We start from the raw sequence: 19,607 nt of genomic DNA, 5'->3' as shown, positions 1-19,607 counted from the left end.
TCATGCTAAATCAGGCTAGCTTTATGCTAAATTATGTTAGCTTTATTTTAAAAAGCTTCATACTTAAGCATACTAACAACAAGATAGCCTACTAAACCAAACTTCTGTCAAACTGTCTTAAACGTTCAGACCAGGCTTTGTCAAGCCAACATAAAGTTTGTCCTCAAACTTTAATATCTAGTTATATCTTATTATTCTTATGTCTGCACACTTTTTCGGCGCGTAACTCGTCCCACACGGTTTGTCGTAGACACACGAAAGAGGGCTCAAATTGACCGGATTATTGAGGAGAGGTGTGCTATGACTTTTATAAGAGATCGGGTGCAGGATTTCCGAAAGGGGGGCGAAAAACCACCCCAAAAATCCCATTGACTTAACATTGGGCCGAACTTTGACGGGTCATAGCTACGCTCGAGGATTTGGTAGAAACATGTGGGTTATAACATTTGAAGAGGGTGGTAGGCTCTGTAAGAACATACATCACAATGGGGTGTAAGCTGTACCCCTGGGGTGTAAGAGGCACCCGAAATTTCCCATTGACTTATAATGGGGCAGGGAACACGCCCATATAAGGGAATAAAATCGTTCCAGATGGGATATCTTTGCTTTACAGTGTCGTAGAGATAAGTGGGTGGGCTCATTTTACTCGGGCATCCAATCAGTCTCTCAGGATCATCTCAGAGCTATTAAGCCACGCCCCTAGCAACCACTTTTGAGCACCCTAGCAACATCTCCCACAGACTGCCATTATAAAATGCCCAGATGGATATCTTTGCAGAACAGTGTCATAGAGACATGGGGGTGGGCTCATTTTACTCAGGCATCCAATCAGTCTCTCAGGATCCTTACAGACTTACTAAGCCACGCCCCTAGCAACCACTTTTGAGCACCCTAGCAACATAAAATACAAACAGTTATATCTCGGCATCAGAACATCGTAGAGACACGGGGGTTGGACCGTTTTACTTGTGACTAGGGATGTAACAATTGGGCACATCATTGGCCACTCCCAAGCCACGCCCCTAGCAACCAAATTTGAGCACCCTAGCAACCGAATAAACAAAGCCTTATATCTCCGCATCAGAACATCGTAGAGACACGGGGTTTGGACCGTTTTACTTGTGACTCGGAGTGTAATCACTGGGCACATCATTGGCCACTCCCAAGCCACGCCCCTAGCAACCAAATACAGTACCCTAGCAACAGAGTAAACAAAGCCTTATATCTCCGCATCAGAACATCGTAGAGACACGGGGGTTGGACCGTTTTACTTGTGACTCGGAGTGTAATGACTGGGCACATCATTGGCCACTCCCAAGCCACGCCCCTAGCAACCAAATACAGTACCCTAGCAACAGAGTAAACAAAGCCTTATATCTCCGCATCAGAACATCGTAGAGACACGGGGGTTGGACCGTTTGACTCGTGACTCAGAGTGTAATCATTATGGGATGCGAATTTTTTCCCTAGCAACCAAATACAGTACCCTAGCAACAGAGTAAACAAAGCCTTATATCTCCGCATCAGAACATCGTAGAGACACGGGGGTTGGACCGTTTGACTCGTGACTCAGAGTGTAATCATTATGGGATGCCAATTTTTTCCCTAGCAACCAAATACAGTACCCTAGCAACAGAGTAAACAAAGCCTTATATCTCCGCATCAGAACATCGTAGAGACACAGGGGTTGGACCGTTTGACTCGTGACTTAGATTATAATCATATATTGTTCCCCGAAATTTGCCACGGCAAGCACCACTTCACATTTTCTTCAGGAAATGTACCTATCTAGTTATTATTATTCTTCTGGTCCACACTTTTTCTAACTGTAACTCCTCCTAGAGCTTTCAAGCTACACCCACAAAATTTTACAAAACTTTTAAGACTGGTACGTAGATTTATGCTATATCTTTTCTAACTGATGGGACCTACCGAATTCCTAAACGGGGCGCTCAAACACCCCAAATTTTCCATTGACTTAACATTGCGACAAACTTTGACGGGTCATAGCTGCGAGCGAGAAATTTGTAGAAACTTCTGGGTTACCACATTTGAAGAGGCTGGCAGGCTCTGTAAGAACATGCCTCACATTGGGGTGTAAGTTTCACCCCTGGGGCGTAAGGGCCACCCAAATTTCCCCATTGACTTATAATGGGGCAGGGAACATGCCCATATAAGGGGAATAAAAGCGTCCCAGATGGAATATCTTCACTTTAGAGTGTCGTAGAGACATGGGGGTGGGCTCATTTTACTCAGTCATCCAATCAGTCTCTTAGGATCACCCCAGAGCTATTAAGCCACGCCCCTAGCAACCATTTTGGGCACCCTAGCAACATCTTCCATAGACTGCCATTATAAAATGCCCAGATGGATATCTTTGCATCACAGTGTCACAGAGACATGGGGGTGGGCTTATTTTACTCAGACATCCAATCAGTCTCTTTGGATTCTTATTGAGGTATTAAGCCACGCCCCTAACAACCAAATATGAGCACCCTAGCAACATAATAAACAAAGCCTTATATCTCTGGATCCGAACATCATAGAGACATGGGGGTTGGGTCTTTTGGTCATGTTAGCCTTATGCTAGCTCCATGCTAAGTCATACTAGCTTCATGCTAGTTTCGTGCTAGCTTTATGCTAATTTCATAATAAATCTTGTTAACTTCATGCTAAATCATGTTAGCATCATGCTAGCTTCATGTTAATTCATGTTAGCATCGTGCTAGCTTCATGCTAATTCATGTTAACATCGTGCTAGCTTCATGCTAATTCATGTTAGCTTCATGCTAGCTTCATGCTAATTCATGTTAGCATCGTGCTAGCTTCATGCTAATTCATGTTAGCATCGTGCTAGCTTCATGTTAATTCATGTTAACATCGTGCTAGCTTCATGCTAATTCATGTTAGCATCGTGCTAACTTCATGCTAATTCATGTTAGCATCGTGCTAGCTTCATGCTAATTCATGTTAGCTTCGTGCTAGCTTCATGCTAATTCATGTTAGCATCGTGCTAGCTTCATGCTAATTCATGTTAGCATCGTGCTAGCTTCATGTTAATTCATGTTAACATCGTGCTAGCTTCATGCTAATTCATGTTAGCATCGTGCTAGCTTCATGCTAATTCATGTTAGCATCGTGCTAGCTTCATGCTAATTCATGTTAGCATCGTGCTAGCTTCATGCTAATTCATGTTAGCTTCGTGCTAGCTTCATGCTAATTCATGTTAGCATCGTGCTAGCTTCATGCTAATTCATGTTTTTTCATGCTAATTCATGTTAGCTTCATGCTAATTCATGTTAGCATCATGCTAGCTTCATGCTAATCATGCTAACATGATGCTAGCTTCCTGCTAATTCATGTTACCATCATGCTAACTTCATGTTTATTCATGTTAGCATCATGTTAGCTTCATGCTAATTCATGTTAGCATCATGTTACTTCATGCTAATTCATGTTAACATCATGCTAGCTTCATGCTAATTCATGTTAGCATCATGCTAACTTCATGCTAATTCATGTTAGCATCATGCTAGCTTCATGCTAATTCATGTTAACATCATGCTAGCTTCATGCTAATTCATGTTAACATCGTGCTAGCTTCATGCTAATTCATGTTAGCGTCGTGCTAGCTTCATGCTAATTCATGTTAGCATCATGCTAGCTTCATGCTAATTCATGTTAGCTTCATGTTAATTCATGTTAGCATCATGTTAGCTTCATGCTAATCATGCTAACATGATGTTAGCTTCCTGCTAATCATGCTAACATCATGCTAGCTTCATGCTTATCATGCTAGCATCATGCTAGCTTCATGCTAATTCATGTTAGCATCATGCTAGTTTCATGCTTATTCATGTTAGCATCATGCTAGCTTCATGCTAAGTCATGTTAGCATCATGGTAGCTTCATAGTAATTCATGTTAACATCATGCTAGCTTCATGCTAATTCATGTTAGCATCATGCTAGCTTCATGCTAATTCATGTTAGCTTCATGCTAGCTTCATGCTAATTCATGTTAGCTTCATGCTAATTCATGTTAGCATCATGCTAGCTTCATGCTAAGTCATGCTAGCTTCATGCTAATTCATGTTAACATCATGCTAGCTTCATGATAATTCATGTTAGCATCATGCTAGCTTCATGATAATTCATGTTAGCATCATGCTAGCTTCATGCTAATTCATGTTAGCATCATGCTAGCTTCATGTTAATTCATGTAAGCATCATGTTAATTCATGTTAGCATCATGTTAGCTTCATGCTAATTCATGTTAGCTTCATGCTAATTCATGTTAGCATCATGTTAGCTTCATGCTAATTCATGTTAGCTTCATGCTAATTCATGTTAGCATCATGTTAGCTTCATGCTAATTCATGTTATCATCATGTAAGCTTCATGCTAATTCATGTTAGCATCATGCTAACTTAGTGCTAAACATGCTAACATGGTAACTTTTGGTATCATGTTTACGGAAAGTTATAATACTAAACTTGTTTTAAATTTCTCTCAATCTGTTTTAAACATTCAGGCTAGGCTTTGTCAAGCCAACATAAAGTTTGTCTTCAAACTTTTCTATCTAGTTTCCCTTATTATCAGAAGTAAACTACTGTAAAGGGAGTGTTAAGTGTTGTAATTGAAACCGGAAGTTGCGTTTAGTCCACAAAGCCGTTTGTTTATGTTGTTGCTGCTGAAACTGTATGATGTTACACTCATGCAACAAATGTACCTTTTAATAGAAAATAATACCGTGATATCAAACTATTAAACAATAATATCAATAATAACAATAATAGCTATTCACTTATTAAAAAAAATTGTATAAAGTAACTCTCGTAACTTTGTTTGTATCGGAGAGAGTTTGAGTGGTTTTCTTAACCTAAATTTATTCTTCATGTGATGCATTTACGTACTCACATTTCATTTTTCAAAGATTCAATGGCAGAATTGATTGACTGTACAATACACACTGACAAAGCTGACCAGCCTTTACATTGACAATAGGGCGCACTCGCTTGAGAGAAATAAATAAACTCGGTGTAAATATTGTTTAAACCCAACTTTACCTTTAGTAACATGTTTCTAACAGAAAACTAAGATTTGTATTAGTTAAAGATGATATTTCGATGAAATACGACGACATTTTTGACACATCCACACGTGCTATCCAAGTAGCTCGCTGTTCGGTTACCAGGACAACAGCACTTTCCTCCGCCCCCACCCTTCCATGGTGCTGACGCAGACTGCGGTCACATGACCACGTCAGCCAATCAAGTGCGACGGCTCCGGTTGAATTGCCTGTTCAAAACTGTATCGGTTAAATTTGTCAAAAAGTTGCGACCAAGAGTCCGCTTGAATTCTTACCAGCGACTATAATACTTTAAACATTTCACTGCCGAATTCACGATCAAAATGGCTCACAAACAGATCTACTACTCGGATAAATACACAGATGAACTTTACGAGTACAGGTAAGACTGAGACGGAAAAGATTTGGTCCGGTTTCGGGCCTCGAGGCGGTTTTAGATGAATACAACATTTAACGTGAAGTTATTTCTACTCGCATTAGTGTGGAAATGAATCTTTGCCTGTTGTTTAGTTTACTAATAAATCTCTTTGATTACAGTCCGTTTGAAAGCATGTCTGATCGAACTCCTCCTGCCTTGGCTAACAGCCATGTGCTTGCTAGATACTTGACGTTTAATGCAGCTTTACGCAAATCTCAGTATTTTATTTTTAAATGAACATATTTGTCCTGTTTGATTGTAGACACGTGGTCTTACCGCGGGAACTAGCCAAACAGGTCCCTAAATCCCACCTGATGTCCGAGGATGAGTGGAGGAGACTGGGGGTGCAGCAGTCACTGGGATGGGTCCATTATATGATCCATGATCCTGGTTTGTGTTATACATCCATTTACATCAATGCCAATTTGTCAAACATCTGATTCAGCTGTTAATATGAGTCATTTCTGAGTCATCTGGTGTTATTTGTGCCCATTGAGTTCATTTACATCTATGCATTTGGCAGACACTTCAATACAATGTGACTTAAATTGCTATATATGCATATACATACTTTATGAACAACTGGCCCCAGGGAATAAGCTATATAGATTTTTTAATCAGTTTTTCCCTGTGGCCAGTTGTTCAAAAAGTCTGGATTTAAATAATCCAGATTTGGAAATCCCATGTTTTGCTATGCAAGATTACTAAAATCATCTCACTTTTGTCCTGATTTTTCAAAAAAAAAAAATTTTGAATTGTATCACCCTAATCCAGATATATACACTTTCAGATTAGCAAATCTGGATTAAATAGGATGACATGTCAATGTTGACACTTAGCTATGTAAATAAACAGTAAACCATGGCGCAGCAGGCACCGTCCAAAGTGAGATGGGCATCAGAGATGTAAAAAAAATAAAGCAGTCCATTGTATTAATGCCATTTTTTCTATGCCTGTTGTTTGCCATGTTTGTTTACTGTGAAGTCACATTTGGCCATGAGAAACATCGCAAGATCTACACAAGATTTTCTGTTTTCTCAGCTGAGACTTGCGTTGTTTGTGAAGTTAATCTGATGGTGCGTGATGTGCTGGCATGACCACATAGCAGCACTCCACACACTATAGGAACAAACATGTTAAAGAGCCCCTATTTCATTGCTAAAAACAACATTATTTTGTGTATTTGGTATAATACAATGTGTTTGTGTGGTTTGTGGTTCAAAAACACATTATTTTCCACATACCGTACATTTTGTAGCTCCAGATTTCCCTCTCTTCCTGAAACGCACAGATTTGAAAAGCTCTTTGTCCCTGATTGGCCAGGTAATCTGTACGTTGTGATTGGCCTTAATACCTCTGACGTCAGCCGGAAATGTGACGCTCCTTACCCTGTTTGAAAGATGCGGTCACAATGCACCAATCCCAGGAAGTAAACTGTTGCCTACAATCCATGTTTTTTTTTCTAGTCCAAGAAAAGAGATTTACATTGGAGATGATAACTCGTGTCATGGTTTACCTTTTGCATATTGTTAACGTGCTAATACACACTTGCACATCAAAGGAAATGTAAAATCGTGAATCGGACAATAGGTGCTCTTTAAATCATATTTTGTTTTCATCATGTTTGTGGTCTCATATTTGGAAAATCTGATTAGATTTATAAAATCTTTTGGTGTGGCCTTATCTTAAACCGATAGCCGAAATCCAAATGGATTACTTTTGAACTTTTGGTTTAAATCCAAATGGCCAGTTGTTCAAAAGTAATCCATTTGGATTTCGGCTATCGGATTAGATCAAAATTTCAAAATGGGTTGTTCAAAACAAAAACGGATTCTTAATTTGGATTGGATCACAAAATCCAATCTAGGATGTTGATCTGGATTAGATCGGCACTTTAGACTAGTCCTAGATTAAAATAAATGTAGAGGTGTCCAAACCGAAAACAACTTGCACTGACATATCTTAAAATACATCAGTGCCCTTTGTTTTGCTTCAAAATGCACACAGGTAATGTTTTTAGTAAGGCATGTTTGTTAAAACTAGATCAATTTTTTTAATTAAACTAGGGCTTAGTCCTGGCTTAAGCTAATACCTTTCTGGGAAACCACCACTTTGTGTTCAAAACTTTATGGTAAGAATGGGATTTGTTTGATCTCAAAAAGTAGGATTATTTTGATCCCAGCAGACGGGTGAACAAAAATATTTCCAAAAAAAATGGCTAAAACTTAAAAATCTGCAGTTAGTTTACAATACAACATTTCTATCATGTAATATTTATAAATGTGTCATGTTTTTTGAAATTTTGCTATTGATTAGTTCAATCCTTATGTATATGTATTCAAAGTATAACATTGGGCTACACCTTTCAGTCAATTAAAAAAAGTTCATATAAATCCCTCATACAAGAGTTAATAGCAAACCAAAAATATTTTACTTTTAATTTTAACAAAATAATCTTTAAAAGTCTGACCAAACACTCAGTAGTAGTTTTAACATCCGGCATCTCTACAAATGTAAACTATCGAACATTTAGCCTCTTTATGACTTAAAATTCATGTGTTTGTGTATAATCTTGATTTGTTTGGTTTTTGTGAGCCAAAAGAACAGACTGTATGGAAAGTATTTTTGGACTTTTTTAAATTAATTAATTAAATTATAAAATAATTAATTAAATTATAAAATAAAAATAAAATGGCAAAATATGTCTCAAATTTAAAAATGAAACGCTAAAATAAAAATTAAAACATTATATTAAATTATTTCATTTTTAATGTGATGAAGCATCATTCCGGCCAAATTGAAAAGTTAAATTAAATTGATGATTTGACATTTCATTTTCAATATAATCTTGAGTCAAGACTGACAATATTAAAATAAAAAGGCAAGCTTGAAAAGGAATCTGTAAATACATTTTTAAAAGGCTTTTTATTCATGCCCAAGCAATAATAGGGACAAAATAAAAATGTAAGTTCAGTTTTAATTTTCATGTTCATTTTTATTTTCAACTTGACTGCAAATTCAATGTTAATCAGTGAGTGGGGCTTACTTGCTTAAAAAAAGGGGATTGTCTGAAGCATTGTTGCCAACTCAGTGACTGTGTTGCTTGCCAACTTAGCGACCTTATTCCTTTTCAAGCTTGCCTTTTTATTTTAATATTGTCAGTCTTGACTCAAGATTATATTGAAAATGAAATGTCAAATCATTAATTTAATTTATTTTTTTCAATTTGGCTGGAATGATGCTTCATCACGTTAAAAATGAAATAATTACATATAATGTTTAAATTTTTATTTTAGCATTTCATTTTCAAATTTGGGACATATTTTGCGATTTTATTTTTTATTTTATAATTTAATTAATTAAAAAAGTCCAAAAATACCTTCCATAAGACTGAAGGTTAAAATGAAATAAAAAAGTAAGGTAAAGTTTTATTGCATTTCAAGTAAAAACACTTGGTCACTCCAAACTACCTGCTGTTTTTTACATAGCTAAGTGTCAACATTGACATGTCATCCCATTTACCTGTCCCTCCAGAAAAACGTGATTTTGCAATCGCATGATTCAACGCATAATCGGCCAAAGTCTGCATATTTGTGTGGGGGCTGCATTTTTTTTAAAAATATGCCGCACTTTCGCAGCGCAAATTGCAGAATTCCGTGCGCAAAATATGCAGGGCTTGCATGATTTCATAATCCCCGCATTTTCGTAGCAAAAATCACATATCTTAGCAGAAAGTTGAAAAATTTTGCATTTACTTTACACAAGCGCAGCCATGTTGCCATGGGATTGTTATGAAGTGACGTGATTATGTGACGTGAACATCTTTGAAAAGCTGCAAACAGATTTTGCTAGTTCATTGCATAAAATTGCATAAATATCCCACATATTCCATCGCATTTTTTATGAAAACGTGCAGCAAGATCAAGGATTTTTGCCTGCAACAATCACAAAAAACTGAAATCTGAAAAAGTGTGTATCTGGATTAGGGTGATCCAATCCAATTTTGTTTTGAAAAACCAGGACAATAGCGAGATGGTTTGCCCGATCCTGGATAGCAAAACATGGGATAATTTTGATCTGCCTTTGACTGCTAATGCGATACCAAAAACGACTCATTTGAATTGTTTCTTTAAATCTAATGAATATTTCTCTGCTTGTCATTTTTCCAGAACCTCATATTTTGCTGTTCAGGAGACCTCTACCGAAGCAGTGACCGTAACGGCTGGAGTACTCCTCTCTTCTGGATCATTCCTGTGGATTAATCTAGTATTCAGTGAATACTTGCATACTTTACCACGTTTTTGACTCCTGTGTTAATAATGCTGTATTTAACAGTGCTTATGCATGGACACAGAACCAAGGGAATATGGGGAAATGTGTTTTCAGTGAAAATCGCAGGGCTCTTAATTCAATCATGTGCCTTTCAGGTGAAGCGAAACCTTTGTGTGTCAAATAAAAGTCTGTGGAGCATCATTCAGCATTTAAAAAAAAAACCTTAATCAGTGTTTATCATAACTGCAGCGTATTTGAGAACCTATAGCAGGATTATGTTTGTGTTTAGGAAGGGTTGTCTGTAAAAGTTTGTGTTTTGGTGAGGCTTGAATAATTCTCAGGTTGCATTGATACTTCAGGGAAGGCACGTGTATTCGTATTATGTTCGTAAAGATGTGCATACTTTTAGATTTTTAATAATGTAAAGGGAAGTAGGAGTAAGAGCCCTTAAATAAAACCTCATACGCCATCATTAAAAATGTTTGTATTTACAGGCTTGTTTAACAGGACTGTGTTGTATATTGTTAACTTTGACAGGGTTTATATGCAAGAACAAATACTTTTGATGTATATCAGAACAAAATGATAAAGACAATTATGAATGCGCTGTTGTTTTGTTCTTGTGACTTAAAAATAAATGCAGCTCTGTTGATGATTATATGGTTTCTTTTCATTCACCACGAGAGGGCGCCACATCACAACTCATTTTCTCACTGCCTTCATACATACTGCAGTTCATGTCAACCAGCTTGTTTATTCAGTAATGAATATTTTATTACACACTGCAAAAGGCCAGAGCTGCTAACTTCCTGATCCGGCCTGGAATCATCTGCTGCCTGGTTTATTCTTATCTTGATCAAGTAGTGTTACATTTTTTACTATTTATACATTAAATTTAGTTTTGCTTTCACTTACCTGTGGTGGCATTGCTCTCTTTGTTTGTAAAGGCACCACATCCTGTATGTGGCAGAATAAATGTTCCTGAATGCGAGAGGTGAAAGTACAGTAACGCAACCATCCTAAAAATGGGGGTCGCAAGATTGTGCCAGGAGGGTCCCAGTTTTATGACATTTTATAAAATACATTAATAAATTCTGTGTAATTAAACCTACTAACCAACAGCAATATGTTGTATAGTTTAATGTTTATTTTAAGTATTACATTTTTTTGTAATTTTCTTTGGGGTAAATGTACATGGTTTCCACGGCACCTAGAAATCCTTGAAAGTTTGTGAATCTGGGAGGAAAATGGGAAGTTTTTAAAAATAAACGTATATAGATACAGGTCATGGAAAGTGCTTGAATCTATTTTATGCAAGAACTTTTCTGAAAAAAAAAATCATCTTCCCTGTGTAGTGTAGGATAATATCATAAAAATTTTAGACTTTATAAGCACACGTGCTAAACTTGTACCTTTAAATGCTTATATCTTCTGTATGCGAATGTTGATTCATACCAAAATGCTATTTTGCATAGTTGTGGTTGACAAATGAAAACGTCTCGGGTTACATATGTAACTGTTGTTCTCTAAGAAGGGAACGAGACGCTGAGTCTCCCTTGCCATACTTCCTGCGTCCCTGTAACGCCATCTTTGGCAATATTTCAGATAGCGATATACTTCCTGGCTCCCGCGTCACCCTGTCTTTGTCGTTAAGCCTCACCATTGGTTGAATTTGATATACACATTCAGACGCACTTACCCCTGGAGGCGTCCCCAAAGTGTCACCGCATTGACACAGCGCGAGTTCCCTCGAAAAGGAACTGTAACAATGTATCTTAAAAAGTAACACAATGTAACCTTGCTCTCACTTGAAATGTGTCCCCACATTTAGTCCTTGAATTTGAGGGTATTGGACCTGGAAAGTCCTTGAAAGGTCCTTGAATTTGAAGTTAACTACGGTGTGGGAACCCTGATGTAGTGGTTCTCAAACTTTTTCGGCATGGGACCTGGTTGTTATTTTTGCATACACTGAAAAAATTATTTATTCAATTTTTTAAGGTTAGTGTTTTTTTCTTATTTTATTTTGTTTAAATGTAGCTTAAATAAATTGATTGAAACCACTTACCTTTAAAAAAACAGTACATTTTTCAGTTTAGATTTTGACAAGAAAATGGCATGAACCACATTTTAAATCAATGTCTAGCTGACCATTTGAAATAAAAAAAGACAACAAATATTCTTTCAACCCTGAAAGACATTTTAAATATCTCTTCTCAAATAACACACCAGATTATTTAAAGTAAAAATAAACAGAGTAGATGTAGGAAACACACACATGGCTTTCGCTAACGTGAGCTGTCATCCGCTCTCAAGGATAGGCGGACTATAAATAGAAGTCTGCAAACTATCGTAGAAAGCAGCTGTCATCGGTCTCAATGTTCTCAGAGATCCAACTCGACCGTCCACACCTGTCTCACTGCAACAACCGTCTCGCGTTGAAATCCGTCGGGATCTCCAGTCTGTGGTCCAGGAACGGCCTGATGAGCACAGAGGAGACAGTCAATGTGTGCTGGTTGTCTAATGGCCTTCAAGCACCTCACATCATTGATGATGATGATGTCTGTGAAAGTGTCTGTGTGCTCTCGTCCAAGCATTTGTCCCTGGAGTGGAGTCAGAAAACCGTGCCATGACCGGCGGTGAGTGAGTTCAGAGAACAGCGTGTCCATCACAGCTCTCCTGCAAGAGGAACAGCAATGAAAACCAACATCATCACATACTGGTGGAACTGTAGGATCAACAAAAATAGCAAAAGAGTGATAGATTACAAACAAAAATGATAGTTCACCCAAAAATAAATGTTGTTGTAAACCTGTATGAATTTCTTTGTTCTGATGAACACAAAAGAAGATATTTTGATAAATGATGGTAAACACACAGCTGCTGTAACATTGACTTCCATAGTAGGAAAACAAATACGATGGAAGTATTGTGATAAAAGATGAAGAAGATATTTTGATACCCATTGAATTCCATCGTATTAGTTTTTCCTACTATGGAAGTCAATGGGTACAATCAGCTGTGTGCTTGCCATCATTTATCAAAATATCTTCTTTTGTGTTCATCAAAACAAAGAAATTCATACATGAGGTTGAGAAAATTTGGACGTAACCCTAACCCTTTAAAATGGCCTTGAGCAAGATACCTGTCCCCCGTTGCTCTCCAGACACTGCAGTGATACTTTTTTGGGTGTGCGTGCGCTCACTACTCACTGAATGGGTTAAATGCAGAGGTCACATTTCAAGTATGGGTACATACCATACATTGGTCATTACTTCACTTGATTAATTTCATAGTTTTAACTATTAAGGTGTGATTTTTGGGAGTGAATTGATTCGTACCTGGGCTTTCTTCCACTCCTTCAGCAGTCTGTTGTGATCTGACAGAGCGTTTCTCCACTGCTCCATTGCATCTCTGTGTGGAGCTTCATCTGACAGACGATAACAAATCACCCATCAGACTTTCCATTCAAATGTATTTATATAGCACTTTTGTACATTGCTACAAAGCAGATTTACATAAAAAAAAAATCACAGAAGAAACTGTACTTTAGCGTGAAATAATTAAAATGTTCTAATTGTAGTTGTACTATAACACTGAAAGCGATATTAAAGGCGGGGTGCACGATCTCTGAAAGCCAATGTTGACATTTGAAATCACCTAAACAAACCTCTACCCCAATAGACCCGCCCCACACATACGCAACCCAGGCAATGATGTCGGTTAATAGACACGCCCATTACTGCTGATTGGCTACAAGTTTTGGTCATAGACTGTAAAAAAAGATGCACGACGCGACGTCGCCTCCCTCCATTGTAATGAATTGAAGCCAAAAATGTCCAACCATAGTCGCCGCCATTTTACGTAAAAACGTCAGTTTGGAGCCAAGGCACGCGCAGAAGGAATCGTCCGTGGAGACAGAGGCGGAGCCGCGGTATCAAATTTCCGCCCAAACGATCAACAACGCCAATCATAATGGCATGCCCCATATCTAAAACATCAAAAAATTACTAGCTAAAATGAAACTTATCACAAAAATTAACACTTGAACATATATCAGCGTGATAACAACTACTTGAAAGGACCAAAACCATCTTACAGAAACTTTATTGAAGGTGTAAATAATTTTTTATTTAGAGCAGAGTCCCATTGGTTTGAATGGAGAGGGCGGGTTTATGACTTGTACCGCAGCCAGCCACCAGGGGGCGCTCAAAGAGCCAGTGGCTTCAGTTTTCAAGACTTATGAGGCACAGCCGGTTTTGGTACTCAGCCCGACTTCCTTTTCCAAAGCGTTTCTCAAAAATCGTGCACCCCGCCTTTAACAATGCACAAATCTTAAATCTAAACTAATCTCAGCAGTCTTTCAGTAAGCAAGCCAACAGGGTGAAGGCAATCAGGGACTCAAAAACTCAGTGTTGTTATAATGGATAAAAATAGTAAGATCAAGCTGGTGGGTCAGCCGGTCTTTCAGCCTTACGAGCTAAAAAAAAGTGTCCAAAACCAGCCAGCTACACCAGCTAAAACCCAGCTTATGCTGGGTTTAGCTGGATTTTTCATTAGGGATGTGCTGCTTTCAGTATTAATCTCTTAATTTGTGTTCTGAAGAAGAAGGTATTATGTGTGTGGAACGAGTAATAAATGACAATTTTTTATTCTGGGATGAATTAACCCTTTAAGAACTGTTAAAACTTTGCAAGATAAGCATTACTTTGTCTAGCACTTCTCATATTATTGCCATCCTAAGACAAATCGCTCTGTTATTTTCCTTAATATTGTAAATTGCTTTGGATCAAAGCATCTGCTAAATACCTAAATAATGGACAAAGAAGAAAGGTCATGGTCTGAAGAACATCTTACCCATGCTGTAGGGCCGGAGATCAATTTTGGACACGTCATTTCCTGCTGTTGAAACTGCTGTGCACTCGTACTGGACGTGTTTATTTACAGCCTTCTCCTTTATCCAGCTGCTCACCAGCACAGCATCACGTGAAAGAGTGTGTCTGTGTTCCCTGATGGGCGTCTCGAGTCTCCGCCCATTTACGTGCCACTGAACACTTACATCATTAGGACCTGAGAAAAAACTGCACTTATATACGTACCCCAAAAACAATAGACGCAGCGATATGAAACACAAACAATTATTTTCATTCACCTCCAAAAGCAGCTGAACCGCTTACAGAGTCATGCTGTATGTGTGAGATACAAAGCACTTACATTTAACAAGAAACTTTCATTTGTGTTAAAACACAAATACATACATGCACAAAACATGAATTAGGTTAATAAAAGCAACACCATAAGATCATCTGTCACAACTGGTTTTACTGTTCTCTTAGTAATAAACAACCCAATTTCTGTCATTATTATTACCATGTCGTAGACTTAAAACTTTAAATATATACATTAATAGGCTTTATGCCCAGCTGCACTACTTCCTGAACTTCAGCCAGCTCCTTGTTTCCTGTCTGCCATTATTGGACAAACTGATTAATCCAGGTGTGTCTGACCTCAGTAGTCACAACAACAATAATCAGACACACCTGGATTAATCAGTTTTTCCAATAATGGCAGACAGGAAACAAGGCTGAAGTTCAGGAGTAGTGCAGCTAGGCATAAAGCCTATTAGCCAAACAAATCTTGGGGTTGTTTATTTGCTTGTAAAACACAAATTGCATACATGTATGTGTATGCATGTATATGTATGTTACTACAGACTGAAAGTCACAAAGTTTTATTTTTTTAATTTTTTACTATATTTTTAAAGTAAATTCATAAGGCATCATAAACCTAAATCAAAGATGATATGTACAGATGAAATAAAGCCATAATATGTAAGAATTTTATAATAAAATATCCAATAACCGCTTGCACAAATGCAGCATGAAGTCAATTCAACCATTTCAATAAGTTGAAATAACTTATAAAGTCTAGTTGAAATTGTTTAACTTAATTTACGTAAAGTAACATAAAAATATATGTTGATTTAACAAAAATGCTGCATATTTTTTACACTGTGTGTACTTATATAATCCCAAATATTCCCAAACATTTGTAAATCCAGAAAAATACATTATTTTCAATAATAAAGGCCCATTCCTTGTCTCCCATCTAATTGTCGTCCTCTTAGTGACTTAATACCTGCGTTATCCTCAGTTTTGTGTTGCAGGAACTGAAGGCAACACAAGATGACAATGGCAAAAGTGACGGTTTAACAGCATCTAACACGCATCTGTTGTGCCTTGCGGCTAATTCATTAATAATAATAATAATAATAAAATGCATAAAATAATGTAAACAAACATACAGGTAAAACATTAATTCATTACCGCTTCCATGATCATTAAGCTTCACCTTTGTTATTGTGTAATAGCGACCTCAGTGGTAAAAATCCCACATATTGTGCCTTTAAAGGTAAACACCACCGTTTTCAATGTTTTACTATGTTCTTACCTCAATTTAGATTAATTAATACATCTCTATCTTTTTTCAATGCGTGCACTTTTAATCTTTGTATAGCGGGTCGTGAATGTGTTAGCATTTAGCCTAGCCCCATGCATTCCTTAGGATCCAAACAGGGATGAATTTAGAACCCACCAAACACTTTCATGTTTTCCCTATTTAAAGACTGGTACACAAGTAAGTATGGTGGCATAAAATAAAACTTTTGTTTGGAGCCATAGGAATGAATGGGGCTAGGCTAAATGCTAACACATTAACGAAGCACTGTACAAAGATTAAAAGTGCACGCATTGAAAAAACTGTGGTGTTTTCCTTTAATAGTTGCTCTTTATAGATGCTGTGCAATGAGACTGTAGCATAATTATTCATTTCATTAAGAATTATGAGATGTTTGAAAGTTATTTGAATAACACTACACAATTTGATTGGCTGAAGAGATAAAAACGCAGCATGTGCTTTTTGGAAATCAAAAATTTATTTAAGCGCTCTACCAAAAAGAATAATATTTAATAAAAATGTACATCTTCAGACATTTACACTGTACATAACCACTGCTGCTGAAACTCTACAGATGATCTGACATCTACAGACCTTCAATCAAATAAGAGCCATTTGTGAACCGACCTGAATCACTGTATGCTGCTTAAAAGCATATGAGATCCATGAATATTACAACTCTACAAATCACAAGATATTACAATAATACAAAATTGGTAAATGCAAAACAAAATTATAAATTAGGATTCAAAATAGATTTTGAAAATTCTTTAAAGGGGACATTTCAGAAGACTTTTAAAATTTAAAATAAATATTTGGTACATATGTAAGTTTTAGCTCAAAATCCCCGACAGATAATTTATTACAACATGTTAAAATTGCCACTTTGTAGGTTTGAGCAAAAATGTGCCGTTTTGGGTGTGTCCTTTAAATATAAATGAGCTCATCTCTGCACTAAATGGCAGTGCTGTGGTTGGATAATGCAGATTAAGGGGGGGGGGGGTATTATCCCCTTCTGACATCACAAGGGGAGCCAAATTTCTATTTTTCACATGCTTGCAGATAATGGTTTACCAAAACTAAGTACCTGGGTTGATCTTTTTCACATTTTATAGCAATTAACACAAATTATAACACAAACATGGAAAAAGTCAGATTTTCATGATATGTCCCCTTTAAAAAACTGTTTACAGCAATATACACCTAATGTTTTCTAAAAAAGTGACTCTCTATTATTTGTATTTTAATTTTTAAATGAAGTAAAAGAAAACAATTTTAAGCATAAGAAAATGTGCAAAATATCAGCCAACATGCAGCAATCCATACACACACATGCAGTAAATTAAGTGACTTCCTCTCTTATATGTGCACTCCACCCATTCAAATATATTCGGACAATCTGATCTGTATTTCATGCGGAAAATGTCATAAACACAGCATCTTTCACCCCAGCATTAAAAAAAATTATTTTGGTCGTCTGTTTTAGGCAAGATCATTAATATTCATTACAATTATTTGATTATATGAATGAATCATTACTGTAACACAAAACTATTATCAAAAAATATCTAAAATGATGTGGCTAAATGTAATTTGGGGGTGGGGCTCCATGTTTTATTATTTTGTGTGTGAAACACAACGTGCACTTTGTGTGACTGAATGATTCATTGTTAAAGTAACTATATTTTGTTCTGGGACTGAATCTTTGTCATTCACCACACCTTAAAGGGAACATTTCACAAAACTTTTTTAAGATGTCAAATAAATCTTTGGTGTCCCCAGAGTATGTATGTGAAGTTTTAGCTAAAAATCTCCCACAGATAATTTATTATAGCATGTTAAAATTGCCACTTGGTACGCATGTGCAAAAATGTGCCGTTTTTGGGTGTTTCCTTTAAAATGCAAATGAGTTGATCTCTGCACTAAATGGCAATGCATCACAAGGGGAGCCAAATTTCAATGACCTATTTTTCACATGCTTGCAAAGAATGGTTTACCAAAACTAAGTTACTAGGTTGATCTTTATCACATTTTCTAGATTGATAAGCACTGGAGACCCAATTTCTAAAAAAGTCAGATTTTCATGATATGTCCCTTTAAAGTATTGCAACAGTGTGCAGTGGAACTTAAAACTCTGAAATGTCCAATCAGAGGACATAAAAGTTGCTCCAGCCAATCAGAACGCTAAATATAGGTGGGAAGAGCAGGAGGTCACTTGTCAGAGTATTGAGACATTAAGACAAGATGTCAAAAACAAACAAGAAGAGAAAAGGACAAAAACAGTGTTGCAGAACCATAGATTTATATATATAATAAAGGCTAGATATTTAATGGTTTTGTCTCTAACGTCATCATCGGCGGCCATCTTGTCACAGGCAAGCTTTGTGGTGGTACCTGATGTAAGGTGAATGATCTGCACAAACACAAATGCTCTTATCTCGCCGGTTTTACAAATGGTTTGGTTTCTTACAAATGTAATTAAAATAGCTATAACATTATTCATTAGTATGCAGTGTCATAAGTACATCTCTGACGTTTAAAACAAACCAAACTGTTTGAAAATCTGTAGAAAATTGAGCAAGTTATGGTTATTTAAAAGTACATACATTGAAACAATGTTAAGAGCGAGCTGACTGTGACAAGATGGTCGCCAGGTGCAGACGTCAACCTCAATTGGCCAACAGCGCGGACGAGACATCTAGCCTTTATTATGTATATCTATGAGCAGAACAAGCAGAAGACAAAGGAGAAGGAGTCAGAGGTCAAAGGTACCACTCACCCAAGGCCAAACAGAACAGAAGAAAGGCCTGGTGAGGATGAACCCCCCATGTCTGATCCATCAGGAGGGGAGGTAACAGATGAGCCCTCCACAGAGAAGAGGAGGAAGAGGAGGGTAAGAGAGAGGGGTGGCTGCATGACGTGGGAAGTGATGGGGTGTCGACAGAGGAGGGTGGAGGAACAGCCAAAGAAGCTGTGAGGCAGGAAACATGAAGTGGAGAGAGAGAGAAAAAGAAAGAATGTGTGCTGAGTATCGGGTAAAAAGAAAAGTGAAGAATGAGATCATTTTAATTAATAATCAATGAAACAATAACAGCAAATAAAGAATAAATCACATGCATTTTATGATGAAAAATCTAATTTCATGTATGCACATTTAAATTTTTATTATTTGCAGGTTTTGTAATTCCTTATACATCATTATATAATGTCTATTTAAATAAAGGCTCACAATTGCAGAAAATATGTCTTAAAGGGATAGTTCACCCAAAAATTAAAATTATTTTAATCATTTTCTCATCCTCATGTTCTTACAAACCGGTATCCATTTCTTTGTTCTGCTAAAAACAAAGCAAGATATTTTGAGAAATGTTTGT

At 37.0% G+C, this 19,607-nt stretch overlaps 2 protein-coding genes across 2 annotated transcripts in view; one reads left to right on the top strand and one right to left on the bottom strand.

Annotated features, from left to right (window-relative positions):
* Positions 1 to 5,271: 5,271 nt before the first annotated feature.
* On the top strand, positions 5,272 to 10,438 carry LOC135721788 (cyclin-dependent kinases regulatory subunit 2). The gene is made up of 3 exons (XM_065244247.1): positions 5,272 to 5,472; positions 5,771 to 5,898; positions 9,678 to 10,438. Exons 1-3 carry the CDS (start codon positions 5,414 to 5,416, stop codon positions 9,719 to 9,721), a joined length of 231 nt encoding a protein of 76 aa, XP_065100319.1. The 5' UTR covers positions 5,272 to 5,413; the 3' UTR covers positions 9,722 to 10,438.
* Positions 10,439 to 11,319: 881 nt separating this feature from the next.
* The window catches only part of sema4d (sema domain, immunoglobulin domain (Ig), transmembrane domain (TM) and short cytoplasmic domain, (semaphorin) 4D), a 79,121-nt gene continuing 70,833 nt past the window's right edge, over positions 11,320 to 19,607 (bottom strand). The window contains exons 17-20 of the mRNA XM_073812521.1: positions 19,013 to 19,204; positions 14,635 to 14,847; positions 13,119 to 13,207; positions 11,320 to 12,456 (exon numbers count right to left, since the gene is read on the bottom strand). Coding sequence (XP_073668622.1) covers positions 12,427 to 12,456; positions 13,119 to 13,207; positions 14,635 to 14,847; positions 19,013 to 19,204 — 524 coding nt within the window. The 3' untranslated portion in view covers positions 11,320 to 12,426. The remainder of the gene's footprint in view (positions 12,457 to 13,118; positions 13,208 to 14,634; positions 14,848 to 19,012; positions 19,205 to 19,607) is intronic.

The sequence above is a fragment of the Paramisgurnus dabryanus genome, chromosome 18 (assembly GCF_030506205.2).
Source record: "Paramisgurnus dabryanus chromosome 18, PD_genome_1.1, whole genome shotgun sequence".
Lineage (NCBI taxonomy): Eukaryota > Metazoa > Chordata > Actinopteri > Cypriniformes > Cobitidae > Paramisgurnus > Paramisgurnus dabryanus.
The sequence above is the reverse complement of the archived record's forward strand: the minus strand, read 5'-3'. Positions and strand labels throughout refer to the sequence as shown.

Coding starts and splice junctions, on each gene's coding strand:
- LOC135721788 (XM_065244247.1), top strand. CDS start 5,414: ATGGCTCACAAACAGATCTACTACTCGGATAAATACACAGATGAACTT. Junction 5,473..5,770: donor GATGAACTTTACGAGTACAG/GTAAGACTGAGA, acceptor GTTTGATTGTAG/ACACGTGGTCTTACCGCGGG. Junction 5,899..9,677: donor TTATATGATCCATGATCCTG/GTTTGTGTTATA, acceptor TCATTTTTCCAG/AACCTCATATTTTGCTGTTC.